Below are 22089 nucleotides of genomic sequence, written 5' to 3' on the forward strand. Positions count from 1 at the left end.
TTGAACCTCTTTTGATACAAATGACTGCCTTTGATCCACAATTGTAGTAGGGCTTCAAATGGTTTCAGGATCACCATCCTAGATCCCACTCCAGACCACTAATGAGAAATTTCAGAGAGGGAGATTCTGACATAGCAGAAGTTTTAAAATACACCTTTGTATCCTAAAGTTCTGAACTAAGTCCAGGTGTATAAAGTTAACATCCATGATCTGTCATTCATACCAAGTCTTAGAATAGCAGCTGCAAAGCATTGGTAATAAAAAGCCACTAGAAAGTTTTAAAGGGGAAATCGGAAATTTCAACTACATTCAAGACAACTCCACCCTTGGGCACTGTAAAAATGACCCTTGCCTAGGTAAGAATGTTTACCTTTTCTGTCCCTTTTTAAATTTTTTTAAGATTTTATTTATTCAACAGAGAGGGAGACTGCTTGTGTGAGCACAAACAAGGGGGAGGAGCAGAGGGAGGTGGAGAAGCAGACTCTCTGGTGGACAGAGAGCCTGATCTGGGGTTTAATCCCAGGACCTCAGGATCATGACCTGAGGCGAAGGCAGAGCCCAACTGACTGAGCCACCCAGGCGCCCCTCTTTTAAGATTTTCTATTGTGGGAGTGGGGGTAGGAGGGGTGGTCTGGGGAAGGGGCAGATAGCAAGGAAGATCTCAAGCAGTGTGCTGAGCTGGGAGCTGAAAGGGGGCTCAACCTCGTGAGCCTGAGATCATAGCCTGACCCAAAACCAAGAGTCGATTGCTTAGCTCACTGTACCACCCAAGTGTCCCTCCCTACTACCCTCCCTCTTTTTTTTTAAAGATCTGAGGAAGAGGGAAAAAGGTGGAGAAGCAGAGGGAGAGGGACAACCCCACCCCACAACACAGAGATCATGACCTGAGCAAGTCGAGTCAGACGCTCAATCGAGACACCCAGGGGTCCCCCACCCCTTTCTTAAACTAGGTTAACATTAGGCAAATTCCCTGAAAGTGTTAAGACCCCAACCCCCCTCCACACAACCGAGAATTTAACCTTGAAACAAATGACTTAATTAGAAGCTTATCACAAAAATTAGACCAGTGTAAATAACAAACATTTATTGGTGTCACTTATGGTAGAAAAAGTTCCTACACCAGATGCGCATGACCCAGTTGTTAAATAGAACATTTCCAAGGTGAACACACGCCCTAACCCAGCTTTTTTACCCACGTTTTAAGATAGCCAATTCTTCCGTTCCCCCCACCCCAAGACATGTGAGCAACTGCTAATGAAAAGCAGTAAACAGCCACTTGGGCTATATCATTTTCAACTCCACTCCAAGGTGAAGATTCCAATTACATTCGAGACTTAAGTTCTCTCAATTTTCTCCTAACGAAAGTTCCTGAGTCCAGTATTTACAATATTTAAGCACTAGCAGAGCAATGTCTACAACTCATCTTTGTCTGCTGGTTCCTCATCACCAGTTGGGGGAGGGCCTGCACTTCCATAGAGTTTGCTGATAATTGGCTGAACAATTTCTTCTAGTTCCTTCTTTTTAGCTTTGAAATCTTCAATGTCAGCATCTTGGTGACTTTCTAGCCATTCAATCTTTTCCTCTACGGCTTTTTCCATGGTCTCCTTATCTTCGGAGGAGAGTTTACCCCCCAGCTTTTCTTTATCTCCAATCTGATTCTTTAGAGAATAGGCATAGCTTTCCAATTCATTCCTGGTGTCAATGCGCTCCTTGAGCTTTTTGTCTTCCTCGGCAAACTTCTCAGCATCATTAACCATCCTTTCGATTTCTTCAGGTGTCAGGCGATTTTGGTCATTGGTAATTGTAATCTTGTTTTTGTTGCCTGTACCCTTGTCTTCGGCTGTCACTCGAAGAATGCCATTCACATCTATCTCAAAGGTAACTTCAATCTGTGGGACCCCACGGGGAGCAGGAGGAATTCCAGTCAGATCAAAAGTTCCCAGAAGGTGATTGTCTTTTGTAAGGGGTCGTTCACCTAGAAGTTACACCAAAAAAAAAAAAAAAAAAAAAAAAAAAAAAAAAAAAACCACAAAAAACAAAAAACCAAAACTTGTTAGTGTTACTGACAAACATTAGTGGATCTGGATCCTTGTATTTCAGTTAGAGCCTACAGTGGCAAGGGCATGCTTATCAAGCTAGAAGTGGGTCAGTATTGATCTATAAGGAGTAGCAAGCGGGACTATTAAGTTACTACTAACTTTTAATTGAATTTCATCTACAGCATTATCAACATTTCTAGAAGCCAGCTCAGAAGTTATTTTTAAAGGCAAAGAGTGCCAGATAGCAAGGTAAGAACTAGATTTTGGGGCTGACTCTACCAAACTCAACACTAGTCATATTAGGGACCCTGTCTGAAAATAGCAAATATTTCTTTCCTTTCTCATTTCAATAGAATATATTAAGAAAACATCCTTTTCAAAAACATATTATGTCATTCACAAACGTAGGGTATTACCTTCATAGACCTTGATTGTAACAGTTGGTTGGTTATCAGAAGCTGTAGAAAAGATCTGAGACTTCTTGGTGGGCACCACAGTGTTCCTTGGAATCAGTTTGGTCATGACACCTCCCACAGTCTCAATACCAAGTGTAAGAGGACACACATCAAGCAGTACCAGATCACCTGCAAAGGTAAAGTTAACCAAAGTTAAATTCCAATTCAAGAGTCACAAGAACTACTAAGCAGTCTCCCCTGGAACTGTGTAACGTTATCTTCTCCAACTTGCCATTTATTTATTTATTTATTTATTTTTTTAAAGATTTTTTATTTATTTATTTGACAGAGAGAGATCACAAGTAGACAGAGAGGCAGGCAGAAAGAGAGAGAGAGAGAGGGGGAAGCAGGCTCCCTGCTGAGCAGAGAGCCCGATGCGGGACTCGATCTCAGGACCCTGAGATCATGACCTGAGCCGAAGGCAGCGGCTTAACCCACTGACTGAGCCACCCAGGCGCCCTCCAACTTGCCATTTAATGTGAGGTTCTAATGCAGAATCATTTTAGAAGCATTGAATTCAATATAGCCGCTAATCTTGAAACTGAGCCAGGTCTTGTCCTCACTCTATCCTTTACTAGCTGTGAGACCCTGTTGCTCATGTTCTATTACCTTGTAAAGCAAAAGATAGTTATACTCTTCCCATCAAGCTATTGAAGTACCTATCAAGCTTTTGAAGTGAAAGTACTGTGGAAGATGCTGTGACAGGGACATACCTGTATCTTGATCACCAGAGAGTACACCAGCCTGGACAGCAGCACCATATGCTACAGCCTCATCTGGGTTGATGCCACGGGATGGCTCCTTGCCATTGAAGAACTCTTTAACCAGTTGTTGAATCTTTGGGATTCGAGTAGAGCCACCAACAAGAACAATTTCATCAATATCAGACTTCTTTAAGTCAGAATCCTCCAGCACCTTCTGGACAGGCTTCATGGTAGAACGGAACAGGTCCTGGAATAGAGAACACAATTACTGTGATGATGCCTATTGTACCTAGATATTGTCTACATACCTAAATACAGTACCCTAAACACAAAGTCTAACTAGATCCCATTAGCAAAGCAAAAAAACCCCCCAAAAAAAAACCAAAAACAAAAACCCAAAAACAAAACAAAACAAAAAAAACCCCAAGAAGATACCATATTTAGCTCTTCAAATTTGGCCCGTGTCAGAGTCTCAGAGAAGTCTTCTCCTTCATAGAAAGACTCAATTTCAATTCTTGCTTGATGTTGAGAAGACAGGGCCCGTTTGGCCTTTTCTACCTCCCGCCGGAGTTTCTGCACAGCTCTGTTATCTTTTCTAACATCTTTGCCAGTCTTCTTTTTGTAGAGTTTGATGAAGTGTTCCATGACACGTTGGTCAAAGTCTTCTCCACCCAGATGAGTATCTCCATTAGTAGCTACAACTTCGAAGACACCATTGTCAATGGTGAGAAGAGACACATCGAAAGTTCCACCACCCAGGTCAAACACCAGGATATTCTTCTCCCCTTCCCTCTTATCCAAGCCATAAGCAATAGCAGCTGCTGTACTGTTAAGAGAAAGAGAACGAAAAAAAAGTTTAGTTAAGTTTACATTCCCCCGATTTGGAAAATATGCCATGCTTCTGAATTAACACTCACGGCTCATTAATGATCCTCATGACATTCAATCCAGCAATAGTCCCAGCATCTTTGGTTGCCTGTCGTTGGGCATCATTGAAATAGGCTGGTACAGTAACAACTGCATGGGTCACCTAAAAGAATAACAAAAGGTAAGTTAATGTATTTTATCACACGGTTTACCTCTTATATAAGTTGCACTCAAATCATCACTTTAGGGGCGCCTGGATGGCTGGTTAAGCCTCCGCCTTCGGCTCAAGTCATGATCTCAAGGTCCTGGGATCGGGCCCCACATCAGGATCTCTGCTCACCCACTCCTCCTGCCTGCCCCTCTGCCTACTTGTGATCTCTTTCTGTCAAATAAATAAAATCTTAACAAAACAAAAGAACACCACTTTAGATTCTAAGACAATTTGTTTGTTAGGTGTGTATAATAATATGTCATTTTATACCCACGGATTTGCAAGCATTACATGGTAATACATGAAAAGTCCTTAATATTTTGTTTGGCCCACAGTAAAACATGCAAGTAATTAAAACTGATATACATAGATGTCATTCAGATTCAAAATTATTAAAACAATGAAGGCATCTACACAATAAATCTAGAATAGTAAAAATAGAATTACTTAACACCGTTCTAGAAATATTTACCTTCTTTCCCAAGTAAGCCTCTGCAGTTTCCTTCATTTTGGTGAGAACCATGGCGGAAATTTCTTCAGGAGCAAATGTCTTTGTTTGCCCACCTCCAATATCAACTTGAATGTATGGTTTAGTCTTCTTCTCAACCACCTATTTTACAGAACGATCATTACTTCCAGGCACAGAAGCAAGAACATTGAAAACTTAAAAAGAGGGCTGAGTCCCACTTCCTCCCCCATGGTTTGGTTTACTTTGGTCGCCTGGAACCGCATACTGACTAGAAATAGGTTAAGGAATATGGGTGCCTGACGAAGACAAGCCTCCTCAATTTTAATCAGGCTCTTAATCCTAAACGATGGAGACAGGACGGTTAACGTGTGACTTGTCTCTGCCGGCCAAGCTTTCTTCGAGCAAGTTTTGTAACATACCAAAATTACTCAATAAAAGTTACTACAAACACACTATGTCTGTGCCCATCCTGTTGTCTCCACCATTTTCCAGCAACTTCTTAATCTTAAAAAACACTCCGACCACAGCCGCCCACCTCCGTTCGGGTGAGGAAAACCCCATCGCACCTTGAACGGCAGGAACTTGATGTCCTGCTGCACGGACGGGTCGTTCCACGTGCGGCCGATGAGCCGCTTGGCGTCGAAGACCGTGTTCTCAGGGTTGGAGGTGAGCTGGTTCTTGGCTGCGTCGCCGATCAGACGCTCCCCTTCCGGAGTGAAGGCCACATAAGACGGCGTGATGCGGTTGCCCTGATCGTTGGCGATGATTTCCACGCGGCCGTTCTTGAACACCCCGACGCTGGCAGAGAAAAATCACCAAGAACGCCAGGAATCAGCACCGTGATTCTCACAGTGGCCCAGGAGGCCACGCCCCATTCCCCCCTTTCCAGAAACCCCACTCACCAGGAGTAGGTGGTCCCCAGGTCGATGCCCACCACCGTGCCCACGTCCTCCTTCTTGTCCTCCTCCTCGGCCCGCGCCGCGCCGAGCAGCAGCAGCACCGCAGCCACCAGGGACAGCTTCATCTTGCCGGCGCCGTAGGCCAGTCGGTCAGCAGGCTGGCAGGACGTCACAGGCAATCCAGCCACAGGCACAACACCCGAGCGCACCGAGGTTACTGATCTGAAGGTACAGGGCCCGGGGTGAGCAGGCAAAGCAGACAAGGCGAAGGGCAGGTCCGGAAAGACAGGCCGCGGCGCTTACCTCTCAGACTCACAAAAACCCCCCAAGTTGATGAGCCTGTGATGTCTCAGCCAGCGTCAACCGCGCCGTCGCCGAGGCCGCTTATATACCCTCCCCCAGCCCCGTCGTGGAGGCCACCGATTGGCGAAGGCCCTACTCGTTGGAGGCCGCTGATTGGTCCAGGCCACCAAGCTGGCCGCCGCCGATTCGAAGCGGCCTCCTCCGCAACAAACGTCACCGCTACGCCCCCCCGGCGGACTCATTGGCTGCTGGCCGCACCCGACAGCCACCAATGGGAGGCAACATCCGCTCCAGGCGCAGGCCCCACTGGTTCAGTAGCTGCCTGTCCCTCATGCGACCTCTCACCCGGAGGCCGTTTCCGCAGGTAACGGCAGAAGTCCCGCCTTCCACGCTGGGCCCTGGGGGGCCGAGGCTAGTGTGCAGTGCGTGATTCCCTCGAGGCGGTGGGATTTGGGTCTTTTGCTTCTGGTTCTCCCCTGTCTGCTTGTCCCTTCTCCGTCCTTCATCTTGGAATCGGGAAGCGGCTCTTCCTCTTCCCAGCTTCCAACCCGTCCCAGGCAGGCAGGTCTCAGCGTAGATGCTGTGATCACCTCAGAAGAAATTTCTTTGCCCTTTATAGCCGCTACGGTTCTGGGGTGTCCGAGCCTCAGGGCTTTTTGTTGTTATCCAGCCCGCAGCCCTCGAGCTGGGTCCTGGCCGGAGCAGCGCTCGGCCGCAGATCGTGGCTCCTAGCCATTCTGTCGGCCCTGCTCTCCCTAGCCACCTATCTTTATTTATACCAGGCTGCTCCACATTAACCTACCCCACGGTAAGTCACAGGCCTGGCCAAAGTAACTGCCTCCTCGCCCCGAGTCCCCACCCCGGTGTGGCAGCCCTCTCCTGAAGAGCTTACTGATGCCATCGCTCCCACCTGGGGATGTACCATTTTTCTAGCTCTCCTTCTCTGTTCATCTTTTTTTTCTTTTTTTTTTTTTTTCTTTGTGGCCCCGATTATCATTATCATTTATCATTTGGTTGTCATTTGCAAGGTCTTCCCCGTCCTTTATTCTTGATACCTTTCTAACTTCACTCTTCCTGGAAAAGGTCAGAGTGTGCTTGAACCCATTTGATAGACAAAGACTTTTTGAGATTGCCTTTACTCTTGTCTAACAACCTGTAGCAAAAAATAATAGACGCTGCTATTTACTGTAGACTTAATATGTGCCAACCATTGTTTGGTTTCCTATGCCATTCGGCCCTTACAGTTTAATACTTGAATTTCCCGTTTTCCAGATGAGAAAATTGGGACTGAAATATTAAATAAGTAGCTTAAAGTCATAGAGCTGGTGAGTGATGCACTTAGAATTGATATCCAAGTCCGCTTGGCTTCATAGCCAATGCTCTCAGTTTTGTTCTTTTTTTTTTTTTTTTTTTTTTTAATTACTTAGTTCATTCAACAAATCTTTTTGGAGGACCTGCTATGGACTGATACAAAATATTTTGAGATCTTACAAAAATGCATGGGACTTTATCATAGGAACTGATGACTCCAGTATTTTTCCACTAAATGCATTCTTGAGATTCATGGTATTCATCATACCTTGTCCAAATAGGACTGAAACATCTTACACAGGGTTTACTAAGATGTTCAGCTTAGGAGTCAGTACTCAAGAATTTTTCCTTTCTCCTTCACTGCTTCTCAAAGGTTATGCTGGTGACTCAGGATTGATTATTGAAGTTGCATCACCCATCTTACAACAGGGCTTGTAATACTGCTGTAATACTGACCCTCTGTAGGTTGCATCAGTCCATTATTAAGATAGAAATTACCATCCAGCCACTTTACAGCTTCATATAATTTCAAACAAACTTTGTATATGTAACATCTATTTCCCTTAAAAGCAAAGCTCTCAGTTTCAGCCTTGTCATTGATAGATGGCGTAATCTTTTGCAACTCTTTTTCCTAAGATTTAGATAAGTGATATCTGGCTAACTCCCAAAGGGAATGAGTATATTGGTGGTTGTAATATCTTTTTAAAACCAAGTATATTAGGTATATGTTACTGTATAACCCAAAGTGTGGTCTTTTATGGATTGAATAGAAAAATGCATAGATAAATCTAGTTTCCTGAATGTTAAATGCCAATAATAGTATTGGTGCCAAATTATCAGTACTTAACTAAGCACTAGACACTTTGCTAAACACTTTATGTGCTTATCTTTCAACCTTTATGAAAGCATTTTTTTAAACCCTTATTTTAGAGCTAAGGAATGTGAAGAAGCCCCAAGAGGTGAAGAAACTTGCCTAGGAGATTACACAGCTAAAATAGAGAGCCAGGATTTGAGCCTTGGCAATTTGATTTTTAATTTCTGTGGTTTAGATTATCATCCTGAGCTTTGGGTTTATAAGATTTATATCTCATTTAGGGTATAGAGTAGTTACATAGTTTATAAATATTTTGATGAGTGTATCCCATCAAAATCTACAATCTACAGAATCAAAATCTACAATCTACAAAAATCTACAAATGTAGATTTTTATCCAGTAATTTAAACCAGCTCGTTTGACTTAACGCTCTTATGGGTAAAAAAATAGATTTCTATTTCCCATCTGATCTCAGCTAAGCAGAGTTAGGACTGATCAGGATTGGATGTCATTTAGCTCTTAAATCTTCCTTCCTGAAAGGGAATTATAGGCATACAACAGGAAGGAAAAGGAAAAGACTTATGTAATTGACAAATTGAATGTTTAGACCCTGATAACTGGGAATTTTCCACATCCTCTGTTGGGGAGAATATTCAGCTAAAAGATAAGGTACATGACCTTGGGGAACAAACCTACCAGAGCCTCAGTATTTTTATCTGTTGTATGTCAGGGATTTCTGTCCTGTTGGCTTTAGCAGCTTGTTTTAAGGATCAGATAAGATACTGTATATAAAAGTCTGTGGGAAGTTGTAGGGTAATAGGAATACTATTAATCATGTGACTATACTATGAGAAGAAATTTTAGAAGCTCTTCAAGAAACCCATCTCGTGAGAATGAATTTTCAAGATTTCTTTCAATGGGAAATAATGTGTGGTCATTATGTTGAATTTGACATATTTTTGGAAATATTTTTTAAGTGCTCTAATTACTCTCATATGGTTAGATAGATGTCTTTTTTATTAAGAGACTCAGGCCCTTAGAACCCTGAACTTCCCTTTTCTTAGAGCATTTACTTCAAGAAAACTCTGATTATAGGAGTTCCTGGCTGGCTCAGTCAGTAGAGCATGTAGCTCTTGATCTTGGGGTTGTAATGTGAGATCTTGGAGTCCCACACTGGGTGTAGAGGTTACTTTAAAAAAATCTTTAAAAAAAAAAAAAAAAGAAAGAAAAGAGAGACTGGGCCTTAACTTTTATTAAACAAGTGAGGAGTAAAACAAAAGTATCTTCCTGACACCTGAGCCAGGAACAATACTAGATATAAATCATGTAGCTTTTTTGTGTATATGTGCGCTTTTGAAAGTGCAATGTGTTATGCAGTTAGTTTTCTTTGTCTTGACTTTTTTTTTTTAAGGGTTTTATTTATTTGACAGAGAAAGGGAGCACAAGCAGGGGGAGCTGCAGAGAGAGAGGGAGAAGCAGGCTCCCCACTGAGCAGAGAGCCCAATGAGGGGCTTTTAGGAACCCTGGATCATGATCTGAGCTGAAGGCAGATGCTTAGATGCTTAATCTACTGAGCCACAGAGGTGACCCTTGACTTTTTAAAAGAGAATTTTCTGATTAATAGGGAACCCTCCCCACACACAAATGAGAAGCTACAAATAGTGCATCTTCTTCTTCTTCTTTTTTTTTTTTTTAAGATTTTATTTATTTATTTGTCAGAGTGAGCACGGGCAGAGTGGCAGGCAGAGGGAGAAGCAGGCTCCCTGCTGAGCAAGGAGCCCGATGTGGGACTTGATCCCAGGATGCTGGGATCATGACCCGAGCCGGAGGCAGCCGCTTAACCAACTGAGCCACCCAGGCGTCCCAATAGTGCATCTTCTTTACTTCCCCCGCTCCCCTGGTGGAAGACATTTAGGAAGGCATGCTGTGTCAGATAGTGTGATTGAGAGAAAAGCACATGAAGTTTGGAGCATAAAAACTAGTTATAGGGGAGCCTGGGTGGCTCAGTGGATTAAGCCGCTGCCTTCGGCTCAGGTCATGATCTCGGGGTCGTGGGATCGAGTCCCTAATTGGGCTCTCTGCTCAGCAGGGTGCCTGCTTCCCTCTCTCTCTCTCTCTCTGCCTGCCTCTCCGTCTACTTGTGATCTCTCTCTGTCAAATAAATAAATAAAATCTTAAAAAAAAAAAAAACTAGTTATAATTCTATAACCGAACTAGCTATGATTAGGGCAAGTCACTTAATCTCTCTGAGGCTCTGTTCAGTAGTGTGTGAAATGTATACAATTTTGCTTCCTCACAAGGCTGTTGTTATGATAAAGGTATTTTATTGTTTTTTTAAAATTTTTAATGGTTTTTTTTTTTTTTTAAGATTTTTATTTGAGGGAAAGCAGGCCAAGCGGTGGGAGAGGCAGAGGGAGAAGCAGACTCCCCTGTGAGCAGGGAGCCCGACGTGGGGCTCCATCCCAGGACCCTGGGACCATGACCTGAGCGGAAGGTAGATGCTTAACAAACTGAGCCACCCAGGCGTGCCTGTATTTGATTGACTGAAGCCTTTTCATTTTACAGAGAAAATATTTTAATTTTTCTTCTGTTTTAAATTTTCTGTTGAAGTAAAATAAGCTACTAAGTATAAAGAGCTACCTCTATAGAACCTGAATGATATTTGAGTGACAATATGTATCCTAAATCTCTAAATTTTTAAAATAGGGGTGTCTGCCTGGCTCAGTCAGAGGAGTGTGCAACTTCAAGCCCCACGTTAGCTGTAGCGATTACTTAAATAATAAATGCTTAAAAATAAATTAAAATAGGAAATTATGTATGTGGTACAAAATCCAAAGGGTACAATGTATAATATACAATGAAAATAAGTCTGCCTGCCACCCTACCCCAGCCTTACTCCTCTACTGGTAAAGATAACCACCATCACCACTTTCTTGTGTAGCTTAGGTTTTATTCATATTCATATGCAGTGTGTGTGTGTGTGTGTGTATTCCTAATTTAAAAATAGTGATGGAGAATGCTACATACATGGTTCTGTTTTCATCCAGTTAGCTATATTTCTTGGAGATCGTCACAAATCCACTGCCTCTTTTTTTTTTTTTTTTTAATGGCAATAGTAGCTACCCTTAATTGGATATTTACTATGTGCTGGATGTTTTACATATCTTAACTTTTTTTTATTATAAATTGCAATGTGAATACAGAAAAGTACATGAAATGCAAGTATACAGTTTAATGAATAGTCATTAATAATATTTGTTATTTAATAATCTATAATTTTAAATATATGCTATAACATATATAATAAATGCTATAATTATAGAATTAAAAACATAAAAATAATTTTATAATTTAATCAATAAAATAAATCCCTAGGTATTTCATGTCCAAATTAAGAGAAAGAATGTTGTCAGCACCAAGAAGTCCTCACTTTTTCACCCTATCCGATTCTAATTCCTCTTCCATAAAAAAAGTTAACTTTTCTTTATTGTTCCAGTCTTTAGAATTTTACCATTTATCATATTAGCTTCTGTCCTAATTACTATAGCTTGATATCCAGTAGAACATGTTCTTCCACCTTAGGAGTGTCTTTTGCTTTTCTTGGTACTTGTATTTCCATATATACTTTAGAATTAGCTTGTCAAGTTGGCAAAACAAACCTATTATATATTGTTAAGTAAGAAAAGTAAGTTATTTAACAGTATGATAATACTATGCCATTATTTTTAAATATGCTTTACAAGGTCTTAAATCTCAATTTCTATATTCTAGAATTTTAAAAAAATTGCATGAATTTAGTATTTAATATTTATTGGAAATGAATAATTTTGTTCTGAAATGATAAATTATGTTACTTCAAGATGATGAAATGTGGCTATTAAAATTATTGATACCTATGATTTTCAAAGAGTAAATTGTAAGTATGTTACTTTTTTGTCTACTTTTCTTGTTATTTAAAAAAAAAATCCCTGTTTATCTATCAGGAATTTACTGAGCTTGAAAAATCTTTAAGAACTAAAACTAAAAGTAATACGGAAGAGAACTGCCCACAGTCCACGCACCAGCCAGCTCCGTTATGGCGACCCGAAGCCCCAGCATTGTGATTAGTGATGATGAACCAGGTTATGACCTAGATTTATTTTGTATACCTAATCATTACGCTCAGGATTTGGAAAAGGTGTTTATTCCTCATGGATTAATTATGGACAGGACGGAACGGCTTGCACGAGATGTGATGAAGGACATGGGAAGCCATCACATCGTAGCCCTCTGTGTGCTCAAGGGGGGATATAAATTCTTTGCTGACCTGCTGGATTACATTAAAGCACTGAACAGAAATAGTGATAGATCCATTCCTATGACTGTAGACTTTATTAGACTGAAAAGCTACTGTAATGACCAGTCAACAAGGGACATAAAAGTAATTGGTGGAGATGATCTTTCAACTTTAACTGGAAAGAATGTCTTGATTGTTGAAGATATAATTGAAACAGGCAAAACAATGCAAACCTTGCTTTCCTTGGTCCAGCAGTATAATCCAAAGATGGTCAAGGTTGCAAGTTTGCTGGTGAAAAGGACTCCTCAAAGTATTGGATACAGACCAGACTTTGTTGGATTTGAAATTCCAGACAAGTTTGTTGTAGGATATGCCCTTGACTATAATGAATATTTCAGGGATTTGAATCATGTTTGTGTCATTAGTGAAAGTGGAAAAGCAAAATACAAAGCCCAAGATGAGAGTTCTGGAAGCATCTAGAGTCCCATTTAAATCAATAGTAAAATGGTTAAATGTTCTAGTTCTGTGGCCAGCTGCTTAGAGGGGCTTCTTGCATGTATCTTCTAAGAATTTTATCTGTTTGGTATGTTTGTTAGAAATGTCATTTGCTGCATTCCTAAAGTCTTTATTTGCACTATGAGCCTCTAGAGTATCAGTTCCGTTTGGGTGGATTGTTTAACTTATGAATGAAAAATCTCTTCAACCACACCACTGTTGGATGAAAATATTGAAATTGTATTTGTCGGAAACATTTAAAGAGAAGATATATTCATTTTTAATTGGCATTTTAATTTTTATGTATTCAGGAAAAAAACAGAAGTGATTGAATATTGTTGATTATGCCACTGTGTTTAAAGAAGCAGTCAGTTTTTGTATCAATGACAGCATTTAAGAGGCATTGTTTTGTTGGATAAACCATGTGTCCTTGAATTATTTTAGTGTTTCAGTAGTATTAACTTTATTTTTCTGCTTGTTCAGATTATTTCTGGTGAATCTTTGTCAACAGTTTATTTTAAATACAAATCAATAAATTCCAAAATACCTAAAACAATAAAAGTAATACGAGAGAACATCAAAGGTCAGTGAAAGATAAGTTTAAGATACATTACATTGGGGTGCCTGGGTGGCTCAGTTGCTAAAGGGTCTGCCTTCAGCTCAGGTCATGATCTCAGGGTCCTGGGATTGAGTCCCATGTTGGGCTCTCCACTTACTGGTGACTGCTTCTCCCTCTGTGACCTCTATTGCTTTCACTGTCTCTCAAATGAATGAATAAAATCTTTTTAAAAAAGATATAATTACATAAAGATATTTCATACGTTATAGTCATAGGTTAAAACGAATACAAGTAATATACCAAAATGTGATGTTGTGTTAACATGACAGCTCCCATCAGTCTGGACATGCCCGATACTGATAGAAAGATAAAGTATTTTTTTGTTTTGTTAAGGCTTGAACTCATGACCCTGAGATCAAGAGTCGGGCACTTACCAGCTAAGCCACCAAGACACCGTGGAAGGATGAGGTTTATAGTAGATTTCACTGTGCTGAAGTACAAGTTGCCTAATTTATGACTCTGTTCTACAGGCGTCTTTTTCCTCATTTTCAGTATTCTCAAGTTTCAGGCTTTTATCTGTTGCCCTCAACTTAGCCAATAATTAAAAATTCTTTAGCAAATGTTACAAAATCATATTGACTGAATTGCCTGGGCCTTGGAAGAATCCCCAGGTGAATGAGGGGCCCTAAATCATAATCTCCATCAGCTTCATAGTATCTCCACCTCTGAATGCTGCTACTATTTCTGAGCCTGCCAGTGGGGGCCAGTGTAGGACAACCAAGGGCCCAGAATATGGAGTAAGGTTATGCTTGTAATCTTGTCCTTTGCTTGCAACTGGGCTGTTCCAAAGGGCAAAAAGCATTTTATAAATATCTGCCACCTGTGTCAAACAGCTTCCCTGCATGTGTTTCTGGATTTTTTTGTTGTTGTTTTACAGATTACCAGAGCTTAAAAAAAAAAAAGTTTTCCCTTAAATATTTTTTGAACTATGTTAAAAAAAAAACATCGTTAGTTCACATTTTATCTTTTTTTTTTTAATTTTTTTTTAAAATTTATTTGACAGAGATCACAGGTAGGCAGAGAGGCAGGCAGAGAGAGAGGAAGGAAAGCAGGCTCCCTGCCGAGCAGAGAGCCCAATGCGGGGCTTGATCCCAGGACCCTGGGATCATGACCCGAGCCGAAAGCAGAGGCTTTAACCCACTGAGCCACCCAGGGGCCCCATCACATTTTATCTTTTTGTTATTCAGAATGTACAGTCAACCTAAATGTCAAACTCAATAGGGGATGCCAGATCAACTATGGTAGGTGATACTATGGAAATAGTGTGCAAAGTTTCAAAGCTGAGGTAGATTTTTATGTAGTGATATGGAATGAAGCTCAATTTATTTTTAAATGAAAAGAACAGAATGGTATGTACAACGTGATCCTATTTGTGTTAAACCCCTCCCCCACAGTCTAGACAGATACCTACCACTGACAAGAGTGGCTCCCTCTGGGTGGAATTGGACAGGAATCAAGAGGATTTTCTTGACTTCATTGTATACATCTTTTAAGGTCAAGAATTTCTGTATTACTTGTTTGAAAATGAATTTTAGAAAAGAAATTTAGTGAATGTAATGGTTCAGTTAGCTTTTAGCATTGAATTTTTTTTTAAAAGAGTTGTACTTATTTTGAAAGAGAGAGAGCATGAGCAGGGGGAAGGGGCAGAGGGAGAAGAAGATCCCACTGAGCAGGGAGCTCGATTTGGGGCTCCATCCTAGAACACTGAGACTATGACGTGAGCCAAAGGCAGATGCTCAACCAACAGAGCCACCGAGGCACCCCAGGAACTTTTTTTTTTTTTTTTAAATTCTGAGTTTGTCAATGCGCTCTGATTCTGCAGCAAAGTAGTTTTATGGAGAGTATGGAGTTAGAAATCTGAAAAACAGAGCTCTAATCAAGATCACTATGAATTTCGTAACTACGGATATGTAACTTCATGTCCGTGTATATCAGGGAAGGCTGAGAGACGTAGTGGAAAGAGCTTTAGCCAGGGTTCACTCTTTATTCATCCCATTCATTAAAAAAAGGAACAAAAATATGTATTACATCATAGGTGGTATGCCAGGTTCCAGAGGGACAGTGGTAAATAAGATGGGGTTCTGTGCCCTCCGAGGTCACTTTATTGATTTTGAGCTTCTGTTCACCTCTTGAGTTCATTTCTCCATGTGTAAAAGGTGTCGAGAATACCACCTGCCACATATTCCACAAGAATTACTGTTGTAGAGGCACCTGGGTGGCTCAGTCGGTTAAATATCTGCCTTTGGCTCAGGTCATGAACCCAGGCCCCATAACCCGCTCCCTGCTCAGCCAGAAATCTGCTGCTTCCTCTCCCTTGGCTCCTCCCCCCGCTCATGCTCACCATCTTTCTCTCTCTCTCTCTCTCTTTCTGTCTCTCAAATAAATAAAATCCTTTTTTAAAAAAAGAATTACTGTTGTAGTGATCCATTGTTCTAATGTGGGGGTTGTGTTCCTGGGGTGTGCTGTGGGGGGAAAAAATGGAAAACTGCCTATTTAGTTCAACCTCTTGATTTACAGATGGCAGGGTAGGGTTCAGAATGATTGACCATCCCAGTGCTCTTTCTACAACCCTCAGGAGCTTTTTGCAACTTTTAGGGTCCTTTCTTCCTCTCTCCCATGGCAAGTGCGCTCCAAGCTCATCTAGAGTACTCAGTGTTAAGTGAAAGCAAACCTTGAATGTGTTCAGGTTTTGCTCAGGCTGGGTTCTTCCTTAGCAATCCTGACATGCCATCTTCCTTATTAAAATCCAGCCATCCAGTAACTCCCAACTATCATATCTTACAGTCATGGCCCCTCAACTCGATGAAAACTTTCTTAGGGGTTCTCATAGAGCTTTATACCTTAGCTTATTATTATGATCCTTAATTTGTGTGAGTTACCCTCATGGTCCTTTGGGCAATGCTTTAAAACAGAGCTTGTAAGTAGTCTTTCAACTGAATTCCTGAACCAGTTGAATGACAATATGATAGTCATAATACCTGGACAGCTAACTGTAGAATGCTATCATGCTAATAAAATGAGGCAATAAATAGCAAATTTTGACAATTTTTAAGTGTAATACATCAAGGAGGATGACTAAATGGAAAGCAATGTGGGAGCTGATTCACATTTGAAATAGCTGGAAAACTGAATATTACTTTTTTTTTTTTTTTTTTTTTGGTCTGGAGAGTCCCAGTGATGGAGGATATAATCGTTGTTTTGAGTTTTTTGAAAGGCTGTAAAATGGAAAACATTGTATATTGTTCCAGACATCAGAACTTCTAGCACTGGAAGGAGGTAAAAGGGAAGCCGATTTCACCCAAGGCAGAACTTTCTAACTTTTAGAGCTGTCCAACAGTGGAGCGGGCTATCTCACTTGAGATAGCTCCCTGAAATTGGAACTGTGGAAATAGAAGTTGGAAGACGGGGGCGCCTGGGTGGCTCAGACGTTAAGTGTCTGCGCTCTGGTGGGGTCATGATGATCTCCTGGGGCTGGGATGGAGCTCCAGGTCCGGCTCCTGGCTCAGCGGGGAGTCCATTTCTCTTTCTTCCTGCTCCTGCTCTCTCTCTCTCAAATGAATAAATAAAATCTTAAAAAAAAAAAAAAAAGTTGGAAGATCATTGCATGGAATGTACAAGAGCGAATTCCTGCCTGGGCAGGAGTTAGACTAATAACCTATAACGTGTCTTCCAATTCTAAAGTTTCTATGACTGTTCAGCTCCGTTAACTTGACGTTTGAATATACCTGAGTTATTTTTGTAAAATAAAATTTTATCAGATAAATCAGCCAACTTAAAAAACTGTATGGTCAAATTCACAGTAAGTAAAAGGATAAAACGAGGACTGGGAAATCAAGTTTAAGACGGAAAATCCCGATACCATTGAAGGCCACTTGCAAAACTTTTAACAGAAAGGTGGAGGTGATGTGTCTGTGCGTGCGCGCGCGCGTGAGTCGAGTCATGTGTCCGGGGAAAGAGACACTTGTAACCGAAGATGTTAATGTTCTAAATTCTTTTACTTTACACGGACTTGCACAGGCGTGTTTTTCACAGCCAGCAGCAACCTGTGCAGAAGCAAGGTCGCGGGTCAGTTGAGGAACGGTTTTCCCGAAGGGGCTTCGCGGTACCGCAGACGCCCCCGAAAGCTCCAGCCGGTGGCCGACCGTGCGGGCTAAAACCGAAGGGCCGCTTTGACCGCCCGCGCGAACCACCAGTCCCAGGGGCCCCCGCGGCGCTGCGCACGCGCCATGGCGTGGCGGCAGCGCCGCCGCAGGACGCAGGGAAGCCAGCTAGCGAGTAGTGGCGGCGGCGGCAGCGGCGGTGGCAGTTCGCGGCGACGGCGACGGTTCCGAGGCCGAGTGGCGGTGCGGCGAGACCTGGGTGTCCTCCTTCGTGTGATCCCCGTGGTGAGTGCGCGTCTCCGGTTAAGTAGCGCGGAGTGCGCGGCTCGCTGCCTGGCGGCCGGGCTGGTCTGGCCTAGGGCCGCAGCCTGCGCCTAATGGCCGGGCCACCCAGTGCAGATGACCCCTGGGCTCTGGGCCCTTCCCTCCCGTGTCGGTGGAAGTAAGGGTAGGGAGACACACGGTTAGGCCCAGGGGACAGATGTGGCGGCGCCCGCGGGCCAGGGCGGCCTGGGGCAGACGGGAGGGAGGGACGCGTGGGGGATGGGATGGGAACCGACGGAAGAACGGCGGGGCGGCTTCGGGTGGGAGCCTCAGGCGAGCGACCTGGCAGGTGGAGAACTGAGCACAGGAGGCGAGAGGGAGGTGGAATATCTTCTGAGTGACGCTGGTGAAGGTGTCATGCTTCGGGGATTCCTGACAAGCTGGACTCCTGGGTCTGGGGGCAGCCCAGCTTCGAAAAACACACACTCAGTATACTTGGCATCTTTCTACCTGCTGTTGAATGTCTTGGAATTGAGAGACTGGTGGTTGCTTCCATCTGCTTTTCCTTCAACTTCACCTTTTATTGACTGTCAAATTTAAATGGGTGCTGGCTGGGCAAACCATAGAAATAAACAGTGTTCTGTGTATAAGTCTGTGGGAAAACAGACATGGTGATATGTTCAGATGAGAGCTAGGCCAAGGGAGGAATCTTTTTTATTTTAAAATTTGTGACAGAAGTCAGTTTGAGCACAGCTTTGAACTAGAAAGGATTTTAACCTGGGATTTCACCATTTGGTGGATTTTTATAGGGGATTTTTGAACTAGAATGGGGATAAAATCACATCTATTTTTATTACCTAGGAACTAATTTTTAGTTCTTTCAATTATGAATGTAGGCAACAAACCACAGTGGAATTAGCAATGCCTGTGACCTTGTCACCAATAAAAATTATAAATTTTTTGTATCATGTTTACACTTTTTGCAGATCTCTCAATATCATTTATGCTTATATAGTTTTTTGAATTTATAGCATTATTAGGTACACTGTTAGATCTTGTTATTTAATGTGATGATAAAGCCACACATATTAACAAGTCATGATTTTTAAATAACAGTTCCATATAATTGGTTTCTTTCATGATTTCATATATTTAGTTATTTAAAAGCAATCTGAGGGATGCCTGGTTGGCTGAGTTGGTAGAGTGTGCAACTCTTGATCTCAGGGCTGTGAGTTCAGGCCCCACGTTGGGTGTTGAGATTATAATCAAATCAATAAAATCAAAATCAAAATCTGAGAGTTCATAGGCTTCATCAGACTACCAAAAAGATCCGTGGTACAAAAAAGATGAAGAACTCCTGAGGTAGAAGTAAGTGTTTGGTGATCTATAAATTGGACTGAAAGATATTTGAATCTTTTTTTTTTTTTTTTTAAGAAGACAAAGCAGATAGGATTATAGTATAGATAAAGAGGGAATTTTGTACACAGAAGTAAAAGAAGATTTGGCTGAGTCAGAGTAATAATTTTGAAAGATAGACTGTAGATACTTCATTCAGGGTACTGGGGAATCAGCAAAATAGTCTGAGGAAAAAAGGGAAGTGAATACTTTGGCTCTTAGATGTTTGTAGGAAGGCATCGCCTAGTTCTAAGTGGTTGAAGCCTTCTAAGCTCTTGTGTAAGCCTGTGAAAAGAAATTTTAATGTGTGCTGGTTTTCTTCAAATCATATAGGTAGTGTGGCTTTTAAAGAGAGAGATACTCTTTTTTTTTTTTTTTTTAAGATTTTATTCATCTGAGGGGGAGAGAGACAAAAATGAGTTTGGGGGAGGGGCAGAGGAAGAAGCAGACTTCCCTTTGAGCAGGGAGTTGGGCGGAAGTGGGGCTTCCCACCCATGTGGGGGTTGTTCCCAGGACCTGGGGATCATGACCTGAGCCACCTAGGTGCCAAAGAGGGGGATATTCTAATTATTTTTAATCTTTAAGTAAAAATCACATGATCTCTCTTCAGATATATTTTCCTATTGCTGCTATTCTTTTCATATATGATAGAAAGTAAACATGCAGGTGATAGAGTTGGGAGAATTGGTAAATCATTTTCTCGAAATTCAATTTTAAATTCTTACAGTTCAGCTTCATTTTAGCATCAGACTTCTGACTGATGGATCACTGTTGACATTTCTTTAGAATGTGTGGGACTTGAAATTTGCAGCTGTTTGTAAAACACCTGTCAGTACCTTGTGTGAGATTTTTTTTCCTCTAAAATAATAGCAATAGTGGGAAAACCATTGCAGCAAACTTTTTTTTTTCCCTGGAAAAAATAAAGCAGGGTATGGAAAAGTGAAGAAGAGTATTTTATGAAAAGATATTGGTGCTGATGTAATAATTAAAGATAATGTTCTAAAACTCCTAGTGTAGTGTCAGGTGCATAGTAAGTTCTTGGTAAGTGGCAGTGTTCATCATTGGTACTGCCTAGTTGACTAAGGTCTTGTCAGCCTTGGACATTCTAAGTAAAATGTTTTGCTAATAGCTTTATGTTTTGATCATTAAGAAGTAGGTTCCAAGATATAAGATCATATATCTGTAAACATTTGTCTGTTAATGGCCAGAATATTGTAATAGCATAGTATCTTTCTGGTTAACCTGCTGGTAGAAATTTAAGGCAAGTTAAATATTCTGGTGCGATTATTATGCTCTTGGGGGGATTTGCCTCAAAAACTATGTCAGATAGCTTGTGGAAATATCTTAAGAGTAAACTGTTTCTATTATTACTTCTGGGAGTATAATGTTGTAGATCCAAATATTAAATACACTTGAATTAAAAAAAAAAAAGGATATTGGTGCGGAAATAGTCTGTTCTGAATTGAACACACCGTATGACAAAATCGGTGCCGTGGAGAGAAATTGCCTGGTACTTTCTGTGTCCTTACGCGGCCTCCCTTATCATTCTTTGTTCCCTGCCCCTTTATTTTTTTTAATAGCATGTATCTGTCTCATACCATATTATTTGTAAATTAGTTTTTAAAATTTTTGCCTCCCCATTAGAATGTTAGGTCTGTGAGGATAGTGACTTTGTCTTTGCCACAGTGCTGGAATAGTGGCTGGCACAGAACAGGTACTCAGTAAATACATGAGGAATGAGTAAATGAGTTAATTTATAAGACCTAGGTTATTTATTTCTAGGAATAAAATATCTATTTAAAAAATCTTACAGATAGGGGTGCCTGGTGGCTCAGTGGGTTAATCCTGTGCCTTCTGCTCAGGTCATGATCGCAGGGTCCTGGGATCGAGCCCCTCAACGGGCTCTCTGCTCGGCGGGGAACCTCCTTCCCCCTCTCTCTCTGCCTGCCTCTCTGCCCACTTGTGATCTCTCTCTGTCCAATAAATAAATAAAATCTTAAAAAAAAAGTCTTACAGATAGTATTATGTATGCCGGTTGAATTTGAACCTTTTCATCTTACATTTTTTTGCTTTGTTTTGTTTTTAAGATTTTATTTATTTATTGACAGATAGAGATCACAAGTAGGCAGAGAGGCAGGCAGAGCGAGAGAGAAGAGGAAGCAGGCTCCCCGCTGAGCAGAGAGCCTGACGTGGGGCTCGATCCCAGGACCCTGGGATCATGACCTGAGCCGAAGGCAGAGGCTTCAACCCACTGAGCCACCCAGGTGCCCCTTATCTTACATTTTTTAAAAGACAAATTATTTCCCAAACATTATGCCGTGCTTTCATGGGCATTTGGTTTCACGTGGGAACTGATCATTCTTAGTACATGTTGCCATGTAGGTTTGATTATCCTGAATGTCTTAACAGTGATGTGATAAAAGGAAGGGTCTGTGGATGAAGTTCTTATTTTGTTAAGATTCTTTTACTTTGTGATCCTAGGTTGGTATAAATGACACTGAATTTTTCACATGAGATTGATAAAAAAAATTTTTAATGTCTGACAAGTATCAAAGTTAGTGAAGATGTCACTGAATTGAAACTGCTGTGGGATAGTTTCTATGTAGGACAGATTCTAAACAATGTAGGCATTTAAATTGGTACAGCTGCCTTGAGAGACAACATTTGCAGTTATTTAGTAAAGTTGAAAATGGGCATACCCTACCTCATAATTTCACAGTTTCTGGAAGGCAGTAAGAATGGGTGGAGGTGGTGCAAAGGGGATACCGTAAGTTTTCTTTAAATACTAAAAGCAATTATGATGATAACAGTTAATTCTAATACAGGTGCTAAGTCATCTTTGCACCTATCCCTATTTTCTGTTGATTT

At 41.4% G+C, this 22089-nt stretch overlaps 3 protein-coding genes across 11 annotated transcripts in view; 2 read left to right on the forward strand and 1 right to left on the reverse strand.

Moving 5' to 3' along the window:
• Positions 1-1069: 1069 nt before the first annotated feature.
• HSPA5 (heat shock protein family A (Hsp70) member 5) lies at positions 1070-6064 on the reverse strand. The gene is made up of 9 exons (XM_047699353.1): positions 5948-6064; positions 5648-5866; positions 5312-5543; positions 4749-4886; positions 4116-4228; positions 3634-4024; positions 3208-3445; positions 2456-2623; positions 1070-1975 (listed from the first exon to the last, which is right to left on the reverse strand). Exons 2-9 carry the CDS (start codon positions 5767-5769, stop codon positions 1413-1415), a joined length of 1965 nt encoding a protein of 654 aa, XP_047555309.1. The 5' UTR covers positions 5770-5866; positions 5948-6064; the 3' UTR covers positions 1070-1412.
• A 192-nt stretch (positions 6065-6256) lies between these two features.
• On the forward strand, positions 6257-14391 carry LOC125083231 (hypoxanthine-guanine phosphoribosyltransferase-like). 4 transcript variants are annotated; one of them, XM_047699361.1, is made up of 2 exons: positions 6257-7272; positions 12056-14391. In XM_047699361.1, exon 2 carries the CDS (start codon positions 12148-12150, stop codon positions 12826-12828), a length of 681 nt encoding a protein of 226 aa, XP_047555317.1. In that variant the 5' UTR covers positions 6257-7272; positions 12056-12147; the 3' UTR covers positions 12829-14391. The 4 variants fall into 4 exon arrangements, with proteins under 4 accessions (XP_047555317.1, XP_047555316.1, XP_047555315.1 ...); XM_047699360.1 differs by having other exon boundaries at positions 6257-6755; positions 10441-14391; XM_047699359.1 differs by having other exon boundaries at positions 6257-6755.
• A 3288-nt stretch (positions 14392-17679) lies between these two features.
• Positions 17680-22089, forward strand: part of GAPVD1 (GTPase activating protein and VPS9 domains 1) — an 81739-nt gene continuing 77329 nt past the window's right edge. For 5 of the 6 annotated variants that reach the window (XR_007122216.1, XM_047699348.1, XM_047699350.1 and 2 more), the window contains exon 1: positions 17684-17847. The gene's annotated coding sequence lies outside the window, so the exon portion shown is untranslated. Of the gene's footprint in view, positions 17848-22089 lie in introns of all 6 variants that reach the window. The other variant, XM_047699352.1, reaches the window with a different exon arrangement.

The sequence above is a fragment of the Lutra lutra genome, chromosome 13 (genome assembly GCF_902655055.1).
Source record: "Lutra lutra chromosome 13, mLutLut1.2, whole genome shotgun sequence".
In the NCBI taxonomy this organism is placed as follows: domain Eukaryota; kingdom Metazoa; phylum Chordata; class Mammalia; order Carnivora; family Mustelidae; genus Lutra; species Lutra lutra.